Genomic DNA, 26,990 nt, shown 5'->3' on the forward strand with positions numbered 1-26,990 from the left:
AGAGACTGCAGCCTTGGCCGCTATATCGGCCGCCTCATTCCCACAGATACCAGCGTGTCCCGGGAGCCAGAGGAACGCCACCCCCAGGTGGAGCAAGCGCAGACAGTCCTGAATCCGGTGGACCAGAGGGTGCACAGGGTAAAGAGCTTTGAGACTGAGGAGAGAGCTGAGAGAATCGGAGCAGATAACGTACTATATCCGCTGATGGCGGCAGATGTAGTGGACAGCCCGGAGAACAGCGTAAAGCTCCGCAGTATAGACCGAACACTGGTCGGAAAGCCGAAAGTTATTGGGGGGGTCGCCAACAACATAGGCACTCCCTACACCTAACGATGTTTTCGAGCCATCGGTGTAAATAAATGTGGCTTCCGTCATTTGTGCACATAGAGCAGCAAATGCCCGACGATAAACAAGTGAAGGGGTACCATCCTTGGGAAATCGACAAAGGTCACGGAGCAGGCAGATCTGGGGACGGAACCAAGGCGGTGCTGTACCCCAAGTTGTCAAGAAGGTTTTAGGAAAGCGGAAGGAAAGAGAATGGAGCAGTTGACGGAAGCAGGCTCCCGGTGGTACTAGGGAGGAGGGGCGGCCTGCATACCCTACATCAAAGGAGGCGTCGAAAAATATGTCATGGGCTGGATTAGCAGGCATGGAAGACAGATGGCTGGCATAACGGCTCAGAAGGACTGCTCGCCGATTGGACAGCGGAGGTTCAGCAGTCTCAGCATAAAGGCTTTCCACAGGGCTGGTGTAAAAAGCTCCAGACACTAAACGTAATCCACGGTGGTGGATAGAGTCGAGACGCCGAAGAATAGACGGCCGAGCAGTGGAGTAGACTATGCTTCCATAGTCCAATTTCGAGCGCACTAGGGCGCGATAGAGGCGGAGAAGGACCACTCGGTCCGCTCCCCAGGAGGTACCATTCAGGACACGGAGGGTGTTGAGGGATCGCAGACAGCGAGCCGAAAGATACGAAACCTGGGAGGACCAGCATAGTTTTCTGTCAAACATAAGACCCAAGAATTTAGCGACGTCTGAAAACGGAAGGTTGACAGGTCCTAGATGTAAGGAGGGTGGAAGAAACTCCTTATGTCGCCAAAAATTAACACAAACGGTCTTACTGGGAGAAAAATGGAAGCCGGTTTCGATGCTCCAAGAGTGGAGGCGATCGAGACATCCTTGAAGACGTCCTTCAAGAAGGCTGGTCCGTTGAGAGCTGTAGTAGATCGCAAAATCGTCCACAAAGAGGGAGCCCGAGACATCAGGAAGGAGACAATCCATAATTGGATTTATGGCAATGGCAAACAGTACAACACTCAGCACGGAGCCCTGGGGTACCCCGTTTTCTTGGGAGAAGGTACGGGAGAGAGTAGTGTTCACCCGCACCCTAAATGTGCGCTCTGCCATAAATTCGCGAAGAAAAAGGGGCAGCCGACCTCGAAAGCCCCAAGAGATGGTCAACTGCAGAATGATGCTTTCGGAATCCGCATTGGGCAGGTGTTAAAAGACTGCGGGATTCCAGCCACCAAGCTAAACGGTAATTCACCATACGCTCCAAAACCTTACAGACACTACTCGTGAGAGATATGGGGCGATAGCTGGAGGGGAGATGTTTGTCCTTTCCAGGTTTCGGAACAGGAACGACGACAGCTTCCCGCCATCGTCGGGGAAAAGTACTGTCGGTCCAAATTCGATTATAAAGGCGAAGGAGGTAACGCAGACTATGGGTTGATAAATGCAGCAACATTTGGATGTGGATACCATCCGGTCCTGGGGCGGAGGAGCGAGAAGAAGAGAGTGCATGTTGGAGTTCCCGCATGGAGAATACAGTATTGTAGCTTTCGCGATTTGGAGAGGAGAAAGCAAGAGGTCGCGCTTCCGCTGCACATTTCTTCGGGAGAAACGGTGGCGGGTAATTGGAAGAGCTCGAAATCTCAGCAAAGTGCTAGCCCAATGAGTTAGAAATTGCGACGGGGTCCACTAATGTATCATGCGCAACAGTGAGCCCAGAGACCGGGGAGAAACTAGGCGCGCCTGAGAACCGTCGAAGCCGACTCAAAACTTCCGAGGAGGGAGTGAAGGTGTTAAATGAGCTAATAAAGAATTTCCAGCTTGCCTTCTTGCTATCGCGGATGACGCGACGGCATCGCGCACGGAGCTGCTTATAGCGGATACAGTTGGCCAAAGTAGGATGGTGACGGAAAATGCGAAGAGCACGTCGCCGCTCACGTAGTGCGCCACGGCATGCCTCGTTCCACCAAGGAACCGGGGGGCGCCGGGGCAATTCGGAGGTGCGTGGTATTGAACATTCCGCAGCTGTAAGAATAACGTCGGTAATATGTGTGACCTCATCGTCGACGCTGGGAAAGCGACGGTCATCGAATGTCGCTAGAGACGAAAAAAGTGTCCAATCGGCTTGGGCAAACTTCCAGCGTCACGGGCGCATATATGGCAGTTGAGGCTGCAGTCTGAGGACACATGGAAAGTGGTCACTCGAGTGTGTATCATCAAGGGCGAACCATTCGAAGCGCCGAGATAGCGGAACAGTACCGACCGCAAGGTCGAAATGAGATAAAGTTGTCGTGGAGGCAGACAAAAATGTGTGGACCCCAGTGTTGAGGCAAACTAGATCCGCTTGGTGGAAGACGTCTAGCAATATGGAGCCACGCGGACAAGGATGTGGAGATCCCCAAAGCGGGTGGTGGGCATCGAAGTCCCCAACCAGCAAACAGGGGGGTGGAAGCTGACCAAGAAGATGAAGGAGATCAGCTCGTGCCATTGGTGTGGACGATGGAATGTATACAGTACAAAGAGAGAACGTGTATCCGGAAAGGGAAAGACGGACGGCGACAGCTTGGAAGGAAGTGTTTAAGGGGATTGGGTGATAATGGAGAGTATTATGGAGAAGAATCATGAGTCCTCCATGGGCTGGAGAGCCTTCAACAGAGGGGAGATCATATCGGACCGACTGAAAATGAGGGAGAACAAAGCGGTCATGGGGACGCAGCTTTGTTTCCTGAAGACAGAAGATGACCGGCGAGTAGGATCGTAAGAGGATCGACAATTCATCCCTATTGGCTCGAATGCCGCGGATATTCCAGTGGATAATGGACATGGGGTGAACAGAAAATGGAGGAATGTGACCAAAGTTGCTGTCAACTCAAAGACTGCTCGGAGCTAGCGACCGACAGCATGGAATGGCAGTCAGCCGAAGGCAGAAGATCCTGATCCATAGGTTGGTCAGGAGCAGCTCCTGCCACCAGCGATCGGCCGGTTGAGCAGCCACCAGCAGTGCGCCTCGGCGACACAGAAGACGGCCGAGGGCGATTTCCGCCAGGTGGTGCTGTAGGTGGGACACGCCTTGGCGGAGAAGGAGAGGAACTGGGTTTCTTTGTAGCCTTCTTAGAAGTATGATGTTTAGATGAAGGAGGAACCGATGGTTGGGAAATTGCGGTACGTAAAAACTCTTCACGAGTATGCTCTTTTTTGGAAGGCTTGGTGTCTGACTTTTGGGCTCGAGATTTAGCAGAACCCGATGAAGGGTGAGCCATAGCAATCTCGAGAGGAAGCATTGTGGTCACCCATACAGTTGATGCAGCAAGGGGATGGAGGTGGACAAGCACCCTCATGGGCATCCTTGCCACACGTAACACATTTGGCCGGATTGGAACAGGACTGGCTGGTGTGATTGAACCGCTGACATCAATAGCAACGCGTAGGGTTTGGGACGTAAGGGCGAACGGAAATTATCTCATAGCCAGCTTTGATTTTCGATGGGAGTTGAACTTTGTCAAACGTCAAGAAGACAGTGCGGGTTGGAATGATGTTTGTGTCAACCCTTTTCATAACTCTATGAACAGCCGTTACGCCCTGGTCAGACAGGTAGTGTTGAATTTCTTCGGCAGACAATCCATCGAGGGATCGTGTATAAACGACTCCACGCGAGGAATTTAAGGTACGGTGCGGTTCCACCCGGACAGGGAAGGTGTGGAGCAGAGAAGTACGCAGCAATTTTTGTGCCTGGAGGGCACTGTGTGTTTCTAACAACAGGGTGCCATTCTGTAATCTGGAACAAGACTTTACAGGACCTGCAATTGCGTCAACACCTTTCTGAATAATGAAAGGGTTGACGTGGAGAAGTCGTGACCTTCGTCAGACCGAGAAACAACAAGGAACTGTGGCAACGATGGAAGAACCGTCTGTGGCTGAGACTCAGTATACTTACATTTGTGAGCAGACATAGTGGAAGGTGAGGAAACCATTGCGGAAGAATCCCCCATGATTACCGGCGTCTCCGATGGCGCACTCCTCCCTTGTGGGGGCCCTCACTGAGGGCACTCCCGCCTTAGGTGATTGTTCACACCTCAGGTCACACCTCCCGACAAACGGACGGAGGGACCAATCGGCACTTTCGGAAGGTATCAGCTCGGGTAATCACCCCTCCCTGGGCCTGGCCGTTACCAGGGGGTACGTACGTGTCCTACCTGTCTACCCGGGGCGGGGAATTACGCATTACCCCGTCACCGGCTACGCATGGAGGTGCGTGGGTCGGCCTTCAGACACGCACAGGGAGGAAAAAAGAGAAGAGGAAAGGAAAGAAGAGGGGTCTCAAACGCCGCAGCGGATAAAAGGGCAAAGAGAAGAGGAAAGGAAAAGAAAAGGACAGAGAAAGGACGAAGACTTGCAAGTGGAGAAAGCAAGGAAGTTGGAACAGTTTCGAGCGTCCGTCTCCGGATGTAGGCACAAACCATACTCTCAGATGGGGAGAAAGGGAAGCAAAGAGCCAGAGGTGAGGGGAGGAGGGGCGAAGGTGCGGGATGGGGAAGGATGCAGAAAGGGAAGGTATGCAGCCCGGAAAGGAAGGAAGGCCACATTAGCTCGGGGTCCCGTGCTCGCTACGCACGTATCCACAAAAGAGTTGTGGACCCCCCTGGGGGGCAGCAGCAGTTAAGAAGTGCTGGACAGTCGTCAGCACATGTGGATGTGCTGCAATACATCTCCCAAATTCATCCCATACATATTTGATGGGATTTAAGTCAAGGAAACAGGCAGGCAAGTCAATTTGCCAAGTATCTTCTCATTCAAAGAGCTCCTCCCACTTGTACAGTTCAATGCGGTCAGGCATTGTCATTCATAAAAATGTCAGGATTGAATGCACACCTAAAATACACACAAGTGGAAAGAGTACAATGTCACAATAACATTGGCCAGTGAGTATACTGTGTTCAAAAGTTTGGAGGTCAGTAAATCTCTCATGCAACATTATGGTCCCCCACACCATAAAACTTCTCTTTCCGTGTGAGGATACATCCAGCACAGCCAAACAATTGTTTTGGTGGTCCAGGTGTTATGCTGTGGGGAGGCATAATGTTGCATGGGCATACCAATCTCCAAATCTTTGAACATGTACACTCACTCTGTACTACTTCCACATTTGTATCTTTCCAGGTGCATTTGGCTCCGACTTAAATTTTAGGCATGACAATGTGTGACTGCATTGAACAGTGCAGGTGAAGCAGAGCTCTTTCAATGAGAAGATGTTCAGCAAATGGATTAGCCTGCACCCCTTCCCCAACTAAAAGATCACTGAGCATGTGTGAAGTGGGGGGTGCATTCAGGAGACATATTGCAGTATGTCCACATGCACCAATGACCATCCAGTATTTGTCAGCCGTGCTGGTGGACAAATGAAACACGCTACAAATAAGAACTCCTTACTAACCTTGTGGCCAACTTGAAAGCATGCTGCAGAGCATGCACTGCTGTCCATAATGACCACACACCCTATTAAGATCCATGTCTCAGGTTTTATTATGTCCAAGGGACCATTCCTGGGTGAATCGCAGTGACACTGCACTGAATAGACACGTGCCAGTACAACAGTTCATATTGGGAGGGAATCTCCATGATACAGTCACTGTAAAGAAACTTTTAAAGAAACAGATTGCTGCATAACAGGTATAAAACTAAGTGTAGACCTATAGATAGAAAGATGCTGAATGAAATGCGTTTGGCTGTCAAGGAGCAATGCGCGATGCCTTCACTGACTACCATAGCATAACATTGTCAAATGACATTTTACAAAGTTCAAAGACATTCTAGTCTTATGTGACGGCTGTTAGTGGCAGCCAAGTTAGTGTCCAGCCCTAATGAATGAGACAGGAACTGAAACTGAGGATAGCAAAGCAAAAGCTGAAATGCTTAATTCCATTTTCAAATGTTCCTTTGCAGTGGAAAACCCAGGAGAATTGCCCCAATTTAATGGTCGTACCACTGAAACGATGGATGAAATAAGTATTAGTCTCAGTGGTGTCGAGAAACAGCTGAAATAGTTAAAATTGAACAAAGCTCCAGGCCCTGACGGAATCCCTGTCAGGTTCTATGCGAATCAGCAGCCGAGTTAGCACCTCTTCTTACTATAATCTGTCATATATCCCTCGAACAAAAAACTGTGCCCACTTCTTGGAAAAAGGCACAGGTCACACCTGTCTATAGGAATGGTAGCAGAAGTGATCCACAAAACTACCGTCCAGTATCCTTGACTCGATTTGCTGTAGAATCTTAGAACATATTATGAGTTTAAACAAAATGAGGTAGCTTTAACAGAATGACCTCCTCAATGGCAAGCAGCAGGGATTTCAGAAACATCGGTCATATGAAATCTAAATCACCCTTTTCTCACAAGACATACTGAAAGCTTTGGATGAAACCAACTCGGTAGAGGCAATACTTCTTGATTTCCGAAATGCGTATGACTCAGTACCACACCTATGCTTATTTTCAAAAGTATGATCATATGGGGGTATCAAGTGAAATTTGTGACTTGAGTGAGGACATAGCATGTTATTCTGGATGGAGAGATGGAGTGTCATCATCAGGTGTAGAGGTACCTTTGGGTGTGCCCCAGGGAAGTGTGTTGGGACCCTTGCTGCTCATATTGTATATTAATGAGCTTGCAGACAATATTAATAGTAAAATCAGGCTTTTTGCATATCTATAATGAAATACTATCTGAAACAAGCTACATAAATATTCAGTCACACCTTGATAAGATTTCAATGTGGTGCTGAGATTGGCAACTTGCTCTATATGTTCAGAAATACAAAATTTTGCACTTCATAAAACGAAAAAAAAAAATAGTATCCTGTGTTACATATGCCTAGGTGTAACATTTCGTAGGAATATGAAAGTGAATGATCACATAGGTTGTCATGGGTAAAGCAGGAGGTAGACTTTAGTTTATTGGTAGAATACTGGGGAGCACAATCAGTCTATAAAGGAGATTACTTACAAATCACTCGTGCAACCGGCTACAAAATAGTGCTCAAGTGCGTAGAACCTATACCAAATAGGACTAGCAGGGGGTATTGAACGTATACAGACAAGGGCAGCATGAATGGTCACAGGACTGTTTAATCCCTGGGAGAGTACCACAGAAATACTGAAGGAACTGAACTGGAAGACTCTTGAAGATGGACTTAAAACTATCCTGAGAAAGTCTATTAACTAAGTTTGAAGAACAAGCTAAAGCTCACATAGGGCTCACACAGAGGCACTCAAACAATCATTCTTCCTGTACTCCATACATGAATGGAAGAGGAAGAAACCCTAATAACTGGTACAATGGGAGAACGTACTCTCTGTCACGCACCTCACGGTGGTTTTCAGTTTATAGATGTAGATATAGACATCAATATAATAATTATCTCTTACTGAAAGCGTCATTTCTATTAACTGCATTACATATTTCTTTCAGTTACCTTTTGTACTATATTGTAGCAGTTCTTTTTGTGTATGGTCCAAGTTTTATTGAGTTATGTTACATGGCAGTGACACATGATGCAAAATTTACTTTCATCTTTATGTTTTGCACACCAGTGTACACTGAGGTGACAAAAGTAATGACACAGCAAAATGCACATATACAGATGGCAGTAATACTGTGTACACAAGGTATATAAGGGCAGTGCACTGGCAGAACTGTTGTGTGATCCATGTGGAGAGGTTTCAAACATTATTATGACAGCACAACATGAATTAACAGATCTGAACACAGAATGGTAATTGGAGATAGATGTGTGGGACATTACATTTTGGAAATCGTTAGGGAATTCAATATTTCAAGACCCCTTAGTGTCAAGAGTGTGCCAAGAATACCAAATTTCAGGCATTACCTCTCACCACGGACAATGCAATGACCAATGTCCTTCACGTGATGACCAAGAGCAGTAACGTTTACGCAGAATTGTCAATGCTAATGGCTGTGTGAAATCACCACAGAAATCAATGTGGGATGTACCACCAACGTATCGATTAGGACAGTGCAGCGAAATTTGGCAGTAATGGGCAATGGCAGCAGACGACTGATGTGAGTGCTTTGCTAACAGCATGGCATCGCCTGCAGCACCTCTAATGGGCTCGTGACCATCGGTTGGACCCCAGGTGACTGGATAACTGTGGTCTGGCCAGATGAGTCCCAATTTCAGTTTGTAGGCGCCAATGCTAGGGTATGAGTGTGGCACACACCCCATGAAGCCATGGATCCTAGTTATCAAGAAGGCACTGAGCAAGCTGATGGTGGTTTCATAACGGTGTGGGCTATGTTTGGTCCAACTGAATTGACCATTGACTGGAAATGGTCAAGTTCAGCCACTTAAGAGACCATTTGCGGCCATTCGTGGGCTTTGTGTTCCCAAACATGTCACCAGGCCACAACTGTCTGTGACTCACTTGAAGAACATTCTGGACAATATGAGCAAATGATTTGGCCATCCAGATCACCCAATATGAGTACCACTGAGTATTTATGGGACATAATTGAGAAGTTAGTTCGTGCACAACATCCTGCACCAGCAGCACCTTAGCATTTATGGACGGCTATAGACACATCTTGGCTCAGTATTTCTGCAGGGGACTTCCAGCAACTTGTTGAGTCCATGCCACATAGAGTTGTTGCATTACGCTGTGCAAAAGGAGGTCCAGCACATTGTTGGTAGGTATCCTGTACTTTTGTCACCTTGGTGCATAATCAGATAATATGCAGTAGTCACTGTTATTGGAGCCACTCTGATCATACTGGCTCCACAGAAACTATATTTCCCATCTTGCAATTTTTGAGGAAGTGTTGTCTCTTTTCTGGTTAAGTTTCACATACTGTATGATACATAAGACCTTATGATATGATTATTTCTGATATGTGGTCAATATTATACTGAATATGATTAGCCCGTCCTGTCATTATCACTGCACTGTATTTCATGTAGTGTGTGTGTGTGTGTGTGTGTGTGTGTGTGTGTGTGTGTGTGTGTGAATGCACAACATTCTTTAATACCAATTACCTGTTTGAAATTACTGTTGTCTAGGATGTTGAGCATAAAGCAGACGTGACTGGATAATTATTCTGAGTGACAGATCAAAAAGATGTAAAATTAATTATGTATTTGGAACCTACAGCAAATGACTAAAAACACACATTACACTGGAGCGAGTCAGAAGTCCTTGGACACCTTCATAAGCTGGAAGATTAAAGGGAAAATTGAAATGTTATGATAGGAACACAGGTTTGACGTGAAGCCGCAACTTTTGTAGTGAATGTCATTCATGGCTGCCATCTTGAAATCCGCCATTTTGGATTAAAGGCATTTTTTTTTTTTTTTTTTAATGGGGAGGGGGTTGTATTACACATTAAAAATAACACTCGCTTGAGCTCTGGAACTGAGCAGTGTAATCTGTTTTTGTCTATCTTGTAGAGTTTAGAAGTTATTAATGTTCAAAGTTACCTTGATACTGACTCACGTCTCTCTTTGTTCCAGATGATCTAAAATGGGTCTGACACGTGAACGTAAGATCGAAATCATTCTTATATGAGGGGAACGCAGCTACCGAACAATAGCAGCTGACTACAACAGACTGCACCCAGACAGAGACCCAGTATCGCACAGCACGGCGGCTCATGTGATCACCAAATTCCGTGAGACGGGCTCTGTTCACGATAGGGCATGTAGTGGGCGACCAAGGACTGCCACCAATGAGGAAACTGCAACTGTGGTTTTTGCGTCGTTTGTGAAAAGTCCTAAATGAAGTACCCGTCGTGTGGCCCTAACATGTGGAATAAGCCAAACCTCCGTTGTCCGGATATTGCACACCAATAAGTGGTATCCTTATAAGCTGCAGATGCAACATCGACTTAACGAGGATGACCATGAGTTGGGAGTTCTGCCTATGGGATACTGAACAACACGAATTGGTTGGTTGGTTGGTTTAAGGATTAAAGGGACCAAACTGCAGAGGTCATCGGTCCCTTTTTCCAAAAAACTAAAAAAATACCCACAGAGAATAAAAAATGTTCAACAGAATAGGAGACAGACGACACAGAACAAAAGAAACGTAGACAAGGACCAGACAAAACGAAATAAAATCACACAGAGTGTGACAGTGGTTGGCCGACCATAGGAACAAAAAAAGGAAATGCCAACAACCGAAAACACATTAAAAACTGAGTTTAAAACCGTAGGCCAAAGGCCAGAATCAACACAAAACAATAAAATAAAACAAACACTCACATTAAATGATAAAAAACCCCTGCCCGAATAAAACGCAAAACTAAGCCAGCCACAGCAGCGTCACCTGTTAAAAGGGCAGGGAGCGTATCAGGCAGTGCAAACGTCTGCCTCAGCACAGCTAAAAGAGGACACTCCAATAAAATATGGAGCACAGATAAAACGGAGCCGCAGCGACATAGAGGTGCGTCCTCACGGCGCAATAAGTGGCCGTGTGTAAGCCAAGTGTGCCCAATGCGCAGCCGGCAGAGGACAACAGACTCCTTGCGGGAGACCCGCATGGACGACCGCCACACAGTCGTCGTCGCCTTGATTAGACGGAGTTTGTTTGGCGTGGGCAGATTGCGCCTTTCAGCGTCCCAAACCGATAGAACTTCGCGGCGCAAGACTGCCCGCAAATCAGTCTCTGGGAGGCCAATCTCCAGAGATGATTTACTAGTGGCCTCTTTCACCAGGCGGTCAACATTCTCATTGCCGGGTATCCTAACATGGCCCGGGGTCCAAACAAAGACCACAGAGCGGCCGCAACGGGCAAGAGTATGCAGGGTCTCATGGATAGCCATCACCATACGAGAACGAGGGAAACACTGGTCGAGAGCTCGTAAACCGCTCAGGGAATCGCTACAGATAACAAAGGACTCACCTGAGCAGGAGCGGATATACTCTAGGACACGAAAGATGGTGACCAGCTCAGCAGTGTAAATGCTGCAGCCATCCGGCAAGGAACTTTGTTCGGAATGGTCCCCTAGAGTTAGTGCATAACTGACACGACCAGCAACCATCGAACCGTAAGTGTATATAACGCCGGAGCCCTGATACGTGGCCATTTAATCCAAAATGGTGGGTTTCAAGTTGGTGGCCATGAATGACATTCACTCTAAAAGTTGCGGCCCCACATCCAACCTATGTTCCCATCATCACATTTCAATTTTCCCTTTAATCTTCCAACTTATGAAGGTGTCCAAGGACTTTTGACTCGCCCTGTATAACCTTCCTGATGAGGCAGTATGGTTGAATTTTATATTGAAACCAGTCATTTCTATATTTACACTTCTAAATGGAATGTTTAAGCTGAAAAAAAAAAAAAAAAAAAAAAAAAAAAAAAAAAAAAAAAAAAAAAAAAAAAAAAAAAAAACCAACATTTATGACATGTTCTGAAACAACATTTGTGTTACAAGTAGTTTGGGGATAAAAGCTAAAATGATTGTATTCTAAACAGAAGCAAGATGGCACTTAAATTCAGATAACTGTTAAATATACTTACAAGGAGATTAACAGAGTTTTCTAAGTTTGCAAGGTGAGGAAGGCGCCCCATAACCTGAAAAACATGAAATTGTTGACATCATAAATGCTGAAACAGTGAACTGGCAGCTGAGTGAAATTATAGCGTCACATACCTTTCCACTAATCTTCGACTGCCTGGATGGCAGAGCTGTGGCTGAACTGCTTTGATTTTGAAATCTGGTTACTGGTGGTTTAGTGTCTCCTTTCTTAGCACTGCTTGCTACAGTGATATGCAAGAACAAAGATCTTTTCACTTAATACCAAATCACATTTTCTTACAGATAGTTTAATACATTAAAATAAAACATGAATGTAACTACTTTAACAAAGTAAAAGAAATCTAAACACACAGTATAATAATCATGAAAGCAATGTCTTAAGTTTACATTCCACTACCTTAACGTACAGTCGTGTGATGACACTGGAGTGGGTGGAAGGTGGAGGCAGATAGAAAGATATTCCATGATGATTAAAGTGAAAGTTCACATTCCCCTCACCAGGCAAATTGGAGAAGCACATTTTACGATACTAAATAAATCTGGATTTCACCTAATCTAAATTTTGAGGTGATATTTCCAATAAAATCTTCAAGACAAATCCACTTTATGCCATACCTAATTTAAAAATAATTATTACTATTATTATTCTTATAATTCTATTACAATTATTCTCAGTTTAATTGGTTGATGATGCCTGTGTATTGCTATGGATGTGTTTCCTTGTTGATTTGTCTCTTTTTTAGTTTCATTTATAGTTTTCTAATCTCTTTCCCTTTATTCCTTTCTTGAACTTCATATGACCATTCCAAGTAACTTTAAGCAGTGATACATGTATTTAAGTTAATAATATTGCACTGAGCAACACTGGGGTGTTTAACTTTTCCTTGGCCATACTTTGGTACTGAAAGTTTTCAGGGAGGAAAAAATAGCTGGTAGTTATATAAACAGAAAATAATAGATTCAATTATAGATTTTCAAGCCGTCTCCCCTAGAACTGCAACTTTGGGTTTAAAAGCATTCAACAAAATTTATACCATCATTAATGCCCCATGCCCCTACTAATGAAAAGAATTTTCTCTAACAAAGACTAGGAAAGAAGTGGAAAAGTTTTGGGGTCTCCTTGACCAACGAATAAACCAAGTAAATATTAACAATGTTAAGATCCTGTTAGGGGACTTCAATGCCCAACTCTGAAGAGAGAAGAAATACCGGGATATCATTGGGAAATAGGCTCCACATAAACAAACAAATAAGAATGGCCAAAGACTTGTTGAGCTCTGTAGGAAACACAAACTGATCTCAAAGTCCACATCCTTCATAAGTAGGCCAAACAAACTTAAAACTTGGAAACATCCTGATTGGAGAAAAGGGAAATGGCAGCTGGATCATGTATTTATGGGCTAATTCTTCCACAGAGAAATCTACAATGTTAAAGTATTAAGAGGGGTAGATACAGGTTCAGATCATTACATTGTCAAAATCAAAATTAAGTTCACATCACTAAAAAAGAAACCAAAATGCAATAAACAAACAAGGAACTTCGATCCCCACCAGTTAATTAGAAACAATAAATATAGAGAAGTCACACAGAAAATATAAAACTGACATAATTTAGTAGAACTGGTTCAAATTCTCAGGCAACAAGCAGAAAATTTAGCCCCATTGAACAGACGTAAAAGACATGTCTGGTGGAACTCAGAATGTGACGGAATTTGTGAAGAAAGACATTATGCATGGTTAAAATTTCAAACACACAAAACAGAAGAAAATACAGCCAACCTCAAAAATATCAGGAAAAAGTTCACACAAATTATCAGGCAAACCAAGAGACAGTCACAGACAGATCTAATCGACTCAATAGAAGAAAATTACCATAAAACCCATTTCCAGAGATTTTTACAAAATTTTTGCAAGACAATTGCAAAAATTTGCCCTGTCATAATAATGCTGAAAAGGGACGATGGAAAAATGGCAAATGATGACAAGGAAAGTGCCGAAATAATGGCAAAAGCATTAAGTAAACTTTTGAATTGTGAAGAACCCCAGGAACTTTTAGCAATTAATACAGACACACCCATCAAGACTCCAACTGATCTCATAAATCCTCCAACAACCCAAGAGGTGGAAATGGTACTCCTCAGAGAGATGAAAAATTATAAGGCATGTGGAGAAGACCAAGTGCTTTCAGAAATGTGGAAATTTGCCAGTGATGTAGTTCGAACATCCTTACACATAGCCCTAAAAAAAATCTGGATAACAGAAAAGTTTACGAACATTGGACCACAGCCATAATCCACCCACTCCACAAAAAAAGGAGATTAAAGCAACCCAGATAATTGCAGAGGTATCTCTTTCTTAGACTGCACTCCAGAATCCTATACAAGAGGATCAAAGAGCAACTCGAGGAAGAATTAGGTGAATACCAAGGAGGCTTCAGACCTTGGAGAAGCTGTGCTGAAGAGATCATCAGTTTAAAATTAGCCACATTACAAGAAATGAAATAAACCTCTTGTAATAACCTTCATGGACTTAGACCTTCAATGTTAAAAATCTTAAGAAATTTTGGGCTCCATACAAAATTAATCAAATTGATAGGACTCACCTTAATCAACACTGTACCAAAAGTCAAGTTCTGGGGGGAACTCTCTGAACCATTCATCATAAAAACAGGTTCAAGACAAGGAGATTGCTTGGCACCCCTGCTGTTCAACTGTGCTTTAGAATACATAATGAGGGAATGGTACAAGATTAACCCAAAGAACATCCAAATTGGAAGACTCAAAGACAAAATAAGTTTAAATTGTATAGGATTTGCTGATGACCTTGCTCTCTTGTTCAACAGTATTCAGGAAACCAAACACCAAGTTATCTCATTACAGGAAATAGCATAGAAAACTGGTCTTGGAATATCCTCTGAAAAAACAGTCAACATGTTAACTGACCCACCACTCAAACAAAATTGCCATAGGAAACCAAGAAATGAAAATTTTAGATAAATTTAAATATCTGGGAAAAATCATAACATATAACCTCGATGGAAAGCCAAAATGGCATAACAGAATAAACAAATTGACTAGAGCACAATAAATCACAAAGAACACCTACAAAAAAGAGCCTGTCATTAGAAACAAAATTAAAACACTACAAAACAGTCACTCAACCAGAAATAACATGCGCAAGTGAAACCATCTTCAAAAAAACTAACACTGCACAAATACACAAAATACTCAAAATAGACAGAAGAATCATCAGAACGTGCATCAACAAATCGTACCACAAAGATGGACACTGGAGAGTAGCTACAAATGACAGTCTACAAGGAAATAGAACCAATAATGAGTACAATCAGGAAAAAACTAATTTCATTTTTCAGACATCTAATCAGAAGACAAGAGAACAGGATCATCAGGAGAGTAATAGAAAAATTGTGGAATAATAAGTGCAACATTAAGTGGACAACAGAATCAAGGAAGATATGGATGAGCTACAGATTACATTGGAAGACCTATGAAACAAAACTAACAAAATCAGGAAACTCGCAGGCAAACAAACCAGACTGCAAATCAGAATCAACAAACAGACAATAGGAAGGGTGATTTCTGATGAAGAAAGGATGAGATCTGAGAGAATGAAGAAGTACTGGGTTGACAGGAAACTGAAAAATTCTTTGTATAAAGTCTGACAGAGTGGTTCAATGAAGGCCATAAAATGGGAATAAATAAAACATAAAATGAAGGTGTTAATTAAATGCTTCAATTAGTCCAGCTTGGTAGAGCTTGCAAACTGACAGGCAATACTTTTAAGACCAACATGTAACCATATCATCTTACTTCAATCATGGATAAATTACTTTCTCTGAAGGTTCTAACAAATTGCAGTCTAGCACCTATACACCGCATACTTAGATTTATGTGGTCACTCCATTTAAAAGCCCTCCACCAGATGCAATCCTTGAGGTTTTGTTCTTTCTCAGATTGTCGTCAAGTATTTAACTAATTGTAATAGCATTTGGTTACCTTGCAGTGGTCAGCTGACAGTTGACAATAGGTGATGCAATTTAAAGGTCTTCCTGCAATTCACAATTTTCTAGTGACTCAGCCTTGCTCTGCAAAGAGGTACGCGTTATGTAATGGTCATTTACATATTTTCTGAACTGCAATGGACTTTTTTGCACTTTCCTGAGCAATGTCTGATGATACTTTAATCATAAGTTTCCTCACTGAGAACAATGTACTGAATTCCCTTTGGTAACACAACTTCAGTTCAGTCACATGCTGCTCTGGGATTTTATATCAGTTTATTTACTACGGAGCACTGCAGTTTCCTTGACACAAAAACCACAATCAACCTGGACTTCATTAACTATGGCCTTTTGGAGCTGAATTTCACGAAATCCGCATATATACAATCACATTGCTTCCAGCGGAGTAGTAGTTTGGTCTTCAAAATGTAATAATATTTAAGCAGCCAACATCCATAATTCTACAGTAAGTTGATCCTTGTCACCGAAAGTCAACACTCCTTAAAATAGATAAACTTATGTTTTTTCTGTTATTATTGGTCACACTACTGCTCTGAAGATCTATAATAAATGCAATAAACGGTTGCTAGAGCAGTAGTTGAATATTTTGCATGATCAATATGATTCTAATGAATATTCCACCATGTCCATACTTTTCCTGTACCAAGGAACTTGCTTTTTGAATTTGTAATCTCTAAGTCTGTCATTTTGGTGCCTGTGTGACATTCAATAAGAATAACTGTGGTCACTATTGTTTAGGAGATGTAAATTCAGAGGATAGTATATAGTTTATTTGGTCGCATTTCATTATGTTCTACCGTCATGCTAGTGTGATGAACAAGCAACACGAAGAATAGATTTTAATTTCCTGACTGACTACATAGGACAAAACATTTCTGAATTTTTATTTCTTTTCTTGAAAATTTGGCAGGTAAAGAGTTTGCTTAAACACTCCCTGCACAGCTGTTCTTACTCATTCTCACTTCATTCAGCTTTTGTTTCTCTGCAGTACATAGTTTTGTTTGAATCTGCATTTAATGTATTTCTGATTTCATACTAGCTTACCAACTTTGTTACTGTACTGGCTGAGGGTGGACCCTTTCTATCCATGACTACCTTACTTGATACATAATTATCTAACACATGACCTGCAATAATTAAGTTTATGTTGTTGATTCTATATGTATATACCCCTTCCCATGAGAGTACTAGCTACCTGGATAACTAGAACTCAGGTTCTTATCACTCTCGTCCATGACTACCTTACTTGATACATAATTATCTAACACATGACCTGCAATAATTAAGTTTATGTTGTTGATTCTATATGTATATACCCCTTCCCATGAGAGTACTAGCTACCTGGATAACTAGAACTCAGGTTCTTATCACTCTCGTTAAGCAGAAATACTTCATACCTTTCTTAAGAATCCCCTCGACGACTGCAGTCTGATATATTTAGTGATATGATCATAAAGTTGTACTAAATTCACTGTGTGTGCCTCTTATCAGGATATTCGAGTTCTTACCATAACAACTATGTCATTTAGACACTCAATGTGAATTTTCGCCCCTAGCATTAATAATGAAAATTTGCACCTTTCACTCTGCTGCTGCGAATTGCAGTCTCCATTTACAACTGTAGTTCACACAGTTTACAAGTATATGCTAAGTTTTCTGTGATGTGTCTGATGCCTTCAATGCTTGATGAAGATGGGTAGTAGAACGAATTGATCAGTAGCATTTGTCCATCTTTAATGTCTAACTATATATGGAATATCTCACATTCTAAATCACTGTTTATTTCCTGACGTAAGACTGTGGTTGTTAAAACGATAAATACGCCACTGTTACTGGCATCTAACCTCTATTTCCTATGCACATACTATTCAAAAATATTTTCCTGCTACATTTCTGGTTTCAGCCTGTAATTCTTACAGTGACGGTCGCAGCAGTTAAGTATTACTGGTTTGCACTTATACTCTCTGATTAGGAAATATACATAATCTTCATGCTTAAAATGCTTATTTCTCCAGAGTACTTGCCCCCATTTTTATCTCTTGCTCCACCGGTCAGGATCAGCACAAATCCGAAGTTTTTAGATAAAGTGTACATGTGCCAAATATTGCAAACAGTATTACCTACAGCTTATTACTCAACATGTCTTCTTTTACAGCACTATTTTTTAGTGTTTTGAGAGAAAATGAGTAATGAGTGATGCTTGTCCATTGCAACTGTCACTAATTTAAAGCAAGGGCACAAAAACACTTGCAAATAATGTTTAATGAACAAACAATGATAAGACAGGATAGGGTTGCTTTTCACAGGAAGCCAGGTTATAAAGGGTTGAAGAGAGCTACTACCTTAAACAGCCTTAAAACATTTTGCAAGAGATACCCTGTCAAGTTTCTGAGAACTCCTAATATGACATAAATAAGTTCACATTTTTTTAAATGTATTTCTGACACACATTCTTGCTATCATGATGAAACTGGATTGTTATTTTCAATTATCATGAAATACCTTCAATCATTGTATAAAAAACCTGTGCTATCTCACTCTCCTCAGAGCAGCCTGTGTATAGGGAAAAAATAAATAAAAAAAAAAATTCACTTCACGGCACATGCATCCCCCTCTGAAAGAGCTGCAGAAAACATTTTAGTACTCATCTGGCATACAGAATATCTTTAACCCAAGGAAACCCACATGTAATTTCCCTTAAAATGCCCAGTCATAACTTAACCAAAAAACTATTACCAACTTAGAGAGAAAGAGAGAGAGAGAGAGAGAGAGAGAGAGAGAGAGAGAGAGAGAGAGAGAGAGGGGGGGGGGGGGGGCACTTGACACAGAGAGAAGAGATGAAAAAGGTACAAATAACCAAATAACTTCAGCAATACTGAGGAACATTCATTCTTTCATACCAGAAATCTTCTGAGCACTTCTAATAGTTCCAAGAGCAACAGGCACTTGTGTTTTCCGTTGATACATTTTACTACCACGTCTGTTACCAGGATGTTGTGCTTGCCCAACACTGGGCCGGTTTTTATTTACCTGTTGACAAAATTGAAAGTGATATAACAATGAATTATTCAAATTATAGCTAAGGTTGATACAGTAAGAGTCATTCACAATTAGTATTTGAATTTAGTGGAACAGAGATACACGATAGGACTGTGCCTTCTCTTTTCTCATTTATGGAAATGTAACATCCCATTCATACAAAGGTAATTGGAGAAAACACCAGGTTATTTACAGGATGAATGAAGAAAATGTCCGCTTTTGTTAGATTAACGATGCCAACATTCATGTGTACAGTTGTCGTGAAGTCACAAATACATGGGTTGGATAGAAAGTAGTAGCAACACTGTTATAAATCATACCAGATGTTCACCATATTAAACAGCCCCGCATCTCTATCACTTTCCCCCACATAGACGGAAGGTGTGTGACACTTAACGCATCTATCTCTGTCGACCTCTCTTAAGGACTGCCCTGTGACAACGTGATGTCTTCTGTTGCATTGTAGTGCATGCCAGGAAGGGGTTCCTTCATTCAGGCATATGAGTCGTAATCGCACTGTCTCATATCGGACGAATGCATGGGATATTCGAGTATCTCCCACCCCTATATATACAGGAGCTCCTGCACAGTGTTCGCTGAGTGGCATCATGCATTGACATCAAGGATGATGCGATGCAGTTCCAGGTGCCATCACTCTTCTTCTCATTGCAGGATGAAGGTGATGTCACAAGAAACTGTATTAATAAGCAGCAGTGACATACTGTTAGGGAGCCTGAATTGGTCTCCTACATTTTTATACAGTAGGCACTGCAACTGACTCAAACACAGCCGTCGCCGCTCACTGCACTACTTCAACACACCTTCTGCTGTTGGCTGTAGAGTGTGCATACCATGTGACACACATCATGTATTAACCTTACTTTTCATCCAACCCACGTAATCAATTAAGATGGCAGTACTGGGACTTCAAGCACCAGTAGTACATCTCACTGCGATAACACAGCAGCTAATGTTTATACAAAATTAAGAAAAAGATTAATGGTGGGCTTCTGGGTGTTCTACTGAGTTACTGTTTCCATTTTGCGCATAATATTTCAACGACTGCCACAGCTATATTCTTCCGAGGCTGTAAGTTTTCATGTTATATGTACTTGCTGCCTGGATTCCAACCAGTCTGCAAAACTGACAGCATCTGAAGAAGATGGCAGAGTGTCATCTAAATATTGTGCAGCCAAAGCATTCCATTGATCAGTCATCCCAGGAAAACCTCACAAGAAACAAGACATCTGAAATGAATGTGAAATACATTTAAAAAGTTGGAGTTGTAATAAAGGGAAAAATACAAGACAAATTAAACTCACTATCAATAAATCATTGGGCAGAAGCCCAGGAAAGAGATCCAGTATGTTTGTCTATGAAAAAACAAAAGAAGGAAGGGAAAAATATTACTTCTCTCCCTTTGGCACTCACTTGTTCAAAAAAATTATTAGCAGTATAACCCCTCAAACAGATCAAATGAACCACATAGCCAAAGTGAACAAGGTAGATTAGGAGTTAATTTCCTGTTGAGATCAGAGAGTAAGCCACAGCTCAGAGAGGACAAATGTGGATTAAGGAAATTAGCTGTGTCCACTGGCTAGATCTCTACACAGTAAAAGTTATGCTTATTGCTATAGCACAATTAGTCATAAAACTCATCCCTCACAGACATTTCTCCTGGATGAATGTATGCTACTCTGCACCATGAAATCATTCCACAGCTGAAACTGTACAAGAACAGCTAATGAGTGATGCAAATTTTGCACCACTTTCATTTGGCACCTTTTTTCCAGGAGAGACTGAACACATTTTCTGAGAGTATGTACACATAGATTAAGAACACAAATGTTCAAAAAAAATGGTTCAAATGGCTCTGAGCACTATGGGACTTAACATCTGTGGTCATCAGTCCCCTAGAACTTAGAACTACTTAAACCTAACTAACCCAATAACATCACACACATCCATGCCCGAGGCAGGATTCGAAACTGCGACCGTAGCGGTCACGCGGTTCCAGATTGAAGCGCCTAAAACCGCAGGGCCACACCGGCCGGCAACACAAATGTTACTTGTTATTTTTGCATTCAGAGGAGAAAGTTGGCAATTGAACTTTTGTGAGAAGATTCTGCCGCAACGAAAAATGGTTTTCTCTAAATGACATCCTCCCCAAATGCTGTATCATGTCAGTGACACTCACTTCTATTTCACTAAGTACAAAATGTGCTGCTCTTCTTTGAACTTTCTCTATATACTCCGTTAATCCTATCTGGTAAGGCTCCCAGACCATGCAGCAGTACTCCAAAAGAGGACGGACAAGCGCAGTAGATCTATTACATTTTTTAAGTGTTCTGGCAATAAAATGCAGACTTTGGTTTGCCTTCCCCACAACATTTTCTACATGTTCTTTCCAATTTAAGTTGCTCGTAATTGCAATTCCTGGGTATTTAGTTGAATTTACAGCCTTTAGATTTGACTAATTTATTGTGGCACTGAAGTTTAACAGATTCCTTTTAGCACTCATGTGGAAGAGTTCACACTTAATTATTTAGGGTCAACTGCCAATTTTTGTGCCATACAGATATCTTTTCTAAATCTTTTGCAATTTGTTTTGATCTTCTGATGACTTTACTAGACAATAAATCACTGTATCATCTGCAAACAACCAAAGATGAGTGCTCAGATTGCCTAGTAAATCATTTATATAGATAAGGAACAGCATAGGACCTAAAACACTATCTTGGAGAACACCAGAAATCACTTCTGCTTTACTCTGCAACTTTCCATCAATTACTACAAACTGTGACCTCTCTGACAGGAAATCGCAAATACAGTCACATAACTGAGATGATGATATTCTGTAAGCATGCAATCTGACTACAAGCTGCCTGTGTGGTACTGTGTCAAAAGCTTTCTGAAAATCTAGAAATACAGAATCAATTTGAAAATCCTTGTCAGTAGCAGTCAACAATTCGTGTGAGTAAAAGAGCTAGTTGTGTTTCACATGAATGATTTTTTTCTAAATCCCTGTTGACTGTGTGTCAACAGACCATTCTCTTCGAGGCAACATGTTAGAACACATGTTCCAAAATCCTGCTGCAAGTCGACGTTAATTATATGGGCCTGTAATTTAGTGGATTATTCCTACTATTACTCCTACGACATTTCTTAAATATTGGTGTGACCTGGGCAACTTTCCGGTCTTTGGATATGGATCTTTTGTCAAGCGAGTTGTTGTACATGATTGTTAGGTATGGAGCTATTGCATCAGCATACTCTGAAAGGAATGTAATTGATATGCAGTGTGGACCAGAAGACTTGCTTTTAATAAGTGATCTAAACTGCTTCACTATTTCAAGGATATCTACTAAGTTACCCATGTTAGCAGCTGTTCCTGGTTTGAATTCAGATATATTTACTTAGTCTTTTTTGGTGAAAGAATATCGGAAGGCTGTGATTAGTAACTCTGCTTTGGCAGCACTGTCATTGCTAGTATTTCCACTGCTACCACATAAAGAAAGCATCGATTGTGTCTTGCTGCTAGCATACTTTACATACGACAGGAATTCCTTTGGCTTTTCTGCCCGGTTTCAAGACAAAGTTTTGTTATGTTAACTATTGCAGGTATCTCACATTGAAGTCTGCATTAAATTTTGAGATTCTGTAAAAGATTGCCAATCTTCGTAATTTTGTGTCCATTTAAATTTGGCATGCTTTTTTTGTTGTTTCCGCAACAATGTTCTGACTTGTTTTGTGTACCAAGGGGGTTCAGTTCCGTTGTTTGTTCATTTATTTGGTATAAATCTCTCAACTGCTATCGATACTTTTTTGCCACAGTCTACACTTACACTGTTAATTTGGAAGGAGTGAAGATATTCTCTCTCAGAAAGGCGTCAAGCGACTTTTTATCTGCTTTTTGAATAGGTTATTCTTCATTTATTTTTGGAGGATTTGGGGGGGTTACAATAATCAATTTCAGTACAACAACCCTTCGTTCATTAATCCCTGTACATTCTGATGTTCGTTACTAGCTCAGGATTATTTGCTGCTAATAGGAAAAGTGTAGTTTCACAACCATTTACTATTCATGTGGGCTCATGAACTAACTGCTCGAAACAACAGGATATGTGGGAGATGAATCAAGTGTGTGGGAGTATCCGGAGTGTCTTTGAAGGCAGAGTGCAGTCTATACACTCTCTCGTACTTCAGCTTTTGACCAGAGAGGAAAGCTCACTGGCCACACAAATGTGAACTGCCTCTCTCATGTTCCCTATTTCTTTATTTTACCTAATCACCTAAACTGGCAGTCGACATTTACTTGTGCCCTCGGGTGAACATACCACAATTCAATGAGTTTCACTCTTTAATTTCAGAATCCTCACTTCCGAGATCCCCTCTTCTGCCCTGACCATGCTGCTACTCTTTTATGCCTGCACAGTAGAAAGTACACCATACAAAATAATTAGGAGAACATATGAATCAACGCCCAGTATGTTAAATCTATTTTGATACAGGTGGTACCTGTGGTCTTACTGCATGGCTTGAAATCTTCACTTTCAATGTATGCAACAATTAAAATCATTCACCACTATTGGCCATGTCATGCATTAAAGGAGGGTACACAGATGGTAGTTGTCATTTGTGGACACTGTATTCAACCAAGCACATGCAACACGACATCTTAATGTAACACAAGTTGCAAGGGCGGTCTGTTTTATCCAAAAAAGGATGGATTTTCTGCTGGGTTTGTTGCAGCTGCCAATGTGTCTCCATCTGTCATACATAGGTCGTGGACATGCTTCAAGAAGACAGGTCAGTACACAAGGTGAGCTGGACGAGGTCGCCAATACATTACAACCATATGTGAAGACATATCTGGCCATCTCTGCGTGGCTTCTCACAGATACCACCGGGGTACTGCAAGACGATCTCAGAAGGGCCACTGGAGCCACTGTGTCCGATAAGACTGTAATGAACTGGTTAGGAGAAAAGGACTACACCCTGTTTGATAGGACGTCGTGCAGCTCGCCTTCTGTTCTGCCGTTCACATGTCAACACGTTACTTCATCTCTAGTGAAATGTGTTATTCACAGATGAGTCCAGATATCCTCCAATGCTAGGTGATGGCTATGTTAATGTGTAGTGACCTGTGATGAGTCGTCTCTGATGTCCAGGAAATCTACAGATCTCCAAGGTTCTATGTTGTTGTGAGGAGGCATCAGTGTTGACGGTCACAGGGATCTCATCGTCATCCATGATCAGTGTACCATCACACAAAGTAGAACAGATCATGTGCTGGATGCTGCACAGTCATGGCCCAGAATTATTTTTATTGCCAGAGCCTATGTGGCAGGAGTCAGCAAGGATGTCTTGTGAAGCCTGGAGATTGAAGTAATGGAATGGGCAGTGGTGAGTCCCAACCTAAATCCATCTTGCATATATAAGACGTGTAGCGGCACCACCGTTTAAGATGGGGAACGTTATCTTTGGTACAATATTTCTGAACGCACAAGTTACAGCCAGGTGCGGGCCTGTTAACAGTAAGTTACGCTACCAGCGGTTGCGAAGTAGAATGGAGGCCACAGGGCCGTAGACCCACTGAAAAGAATAAATGCAGCGGTGTGCATGGTGCGAGTTACAGACAGAAGGGGCCCACTGGCCCAACCCAGGTGTTATGAGTACACGACTCTGAGTGGCGCGTTAGCAAAACAGAGGCGCACAGCCGTGATAAATAGGCACTGGTTCACTAACAAGGTATCCAAGTGTGACAGCTCTCCTGGATGGCGGGGTGTGTCACACCACTGGCTACACACAACTGCAGATGGGATGCCAGCGTTCCAGTCCACGGCAGGTCACTGGTTTGACCCTCTGAGACCAACGTGGGGTCCACAGCCAGCCAGCAGCGTGCCACGCCACGGCTCGCTAATGCGGGCAGTCTTGTTGGCTCCCAACACACGCCGGAGGCATCCCGAGGCAAGGGCCACAGATTCGGACGCCGGATCGCGGGTGTTTGTTGTCGCAGCAATCTAAGCCACACTGGCGCGGAAACTAGCTGCGGGCCGCCCTGCAGCTTCCAGCAGGCGCAGCGCTGAGGCAGCAGGGACAGAGACTGCTGAGTTGACTGCCAGCGCATCCTGACGTGCGCGTGCGGGTGGGGTGGGGGCTTTAAATCACTTGGGGAACTCTGACGAGTTTTAATGCGGCACATTCTGACAGTTTCCATACTCGTCCAACATTCCTCTACATTTGGTGTCAGAATACTGGGCGTCGTCTGTACAGTACGACGTTCGAGCCCACCGCCTGCATTACAGTTACAAAATGTGGTGTGAGTGTAGACCAAGTTTTCTTTCTGAGTGTTGGACGTTTTCTTTCCTTTCTTGTTTGTGTTTTGAGTATGGCTCCTGGCAGACCAATTTAGATGTTTTGCGCACGCATTTTTTCTTGTCAGAGTAAGTGTCAGTGAGCTTGAGGCAGTAAGATGTTTTTCATAGCATTTGATTACTTTTGCATTAGTTTATGGTGATACGGAGCTGTAGGAAGTCATGTTATTCTTGTACTTAAATGTTTGGTTTCAGGATTAACTGGGAACAAAAGCAACACAATGGCATAGTCAGGGACGCAAGGTGTGTCGGAACCAGAAGCAGTACGGATTTTGTTGGAAAAGGTAGCACAATTGACTGCAGACAATACGCAGTTGATAAGTGAATTAACAGCCAGAAGTGAGCAGGAAAACGCATCGGAACAGTCGCTTTTGCCTAGGGTGCTGCAGCAGGAGATTGGTTCAGCTGCCGCGAGTTTGATTATTCTGTTTTCTGGCAAGGCATCTGAGGATGTGTGTTCATTTGTGGAGGACTTGGAAACTTCAGCTGCGATGAATGGTTGGTCTGATGAACAGTTGTTACATGTAGCCAAGAGTAGATTTACGGGTGAAGTGAAGACATATATAAGGTGTTCTGAGGCCTTAAGGAAAACGGGGCAGTTTAAGCAGTTTAAGGAGGGGCTTTTTACAGAGGCACAAGAAACAGAATAGCACTCGGTACTTCAAGGAGAGGTTGAGTACAATGACAAAGAGGCAGGGGGAGACGGTAGTGAAATTTGCAGACAGAATAAGAGAAATTAATGAGTATACTTACGAGTTGGATCAGAGTGATGAGGCGAATGGTATTCTTTTGCAGGACACCGAATAAAGGGCACTTTATGTATTTTTAAGGGGATTACCGGTGCATATGTTGCGGAAAGTGCGTGACTGGACTCCGAAAGATTTGTATTCGGCCATTCAGCTGGCAAGTCAATGTGAGGAAATAGACGTGGCAACAGGGGTACGTGATAGACAAGCAGTGTTTACAGTGGGTATAAAATGTTATATAAGTGTGGTCGTGTGGGACACATACAGAGGCAATGTACCCAGTCACTGAGGAATAGAGGAAGGGGTGGAAATCAGCAGCATGGAGAATGGAGAAGTGGAGTTAATAGAGGTGGACAATAGTTAAACGGCAGAGGGGGCCCAAGACCCACCTATGGGAGCTCCCGTTTAATTTTAATGCTACAAATACGTATGCAGAGGTGGAATGTTCAGTGGTAGGATCCTTAGGAACTAAAGGGTTTAAGATTTTGTTGAACGCAGGGGTGCAAGTGTCAGTGGATACTAAGAGTTTAAAGGGACGAAGGATGTTAGACCCACCACGTTTTAGACTACGTGGAGTCGGGGATAAGGAGGTCACACCTTTGGGGTCAGTGACAGTTGACTTTCACATAGGGAAAGTCTAATTTGTGCGTGCATGGAGGTAGTACAATGGGTAAGTGAGGGCTATGACATGATCCTAGGAGTAGATTTCTTGCATCAACATCATGCCAAAATTGACCTTGGACAACGAACTGTGGAACTTGGTGGAACGTTATTTCAGCTAGGAGAAACTGTTGTCAATGCAGAGCTGTCATGAGGGGCGTTCAACATAATGAACAAACCAATTGAACCACGTACATCAGCATTAAGGCTTAATTTGCATGTGTGTGTGTCTAGTGGCACCGGGAAGTCGCTTTGGGTGAGTCAAATCTACCTGTGGGTACGGT

At 42.7% G+C, this 26,990-nt stretch overlaps 1 protein-coding gene across 1 annotated transcript in view; it reads right to left on the reverse strand.

The window, feature by feature from the left end:
* LOC126190826 (uncharacterized) overlaps positions 1-26,990 on the reverse strand; it is a 138,152-nt gene that overhangs the window by 17,855 nt on the left and 93,307 nt on the right. Inside the window, exons 6-8 of the mRNA XM_049931400.1 lie at positions 18,785-18,914; positions 11,957-12,063; positions 11,824-11,877 (exon numbers count right to left, since the gene is read on the reverse strand). Coding sequence (XP_049787357.1) covers positions 11,824-11,877; positions 11,957-12,063; positions 18,785-18,914 — 291 coding nt within the window. The remainder of the gene's footprint in view (positions 1-11,823; positions 11,878-11,956; positions 12,064-18,784; positions 18,915-26,990) is intronic.

This window comes from Schistocerca cancellata, chromosome 1 (assembly GCF_023864275.1).
Source record: "Schistocerca cancellata isolate TAMUIC-IGC-003103 chromosome 1, iqSchCanc2.1, whole genome shotgun sequence".
In the NCBI taxonomy this organism is placed as follows: Eukaryota; Metazoa; Arthropoda; class Insecta; order Orthoptera; family Acrididae; genus Schistocerca; species Schistocerca cancellata.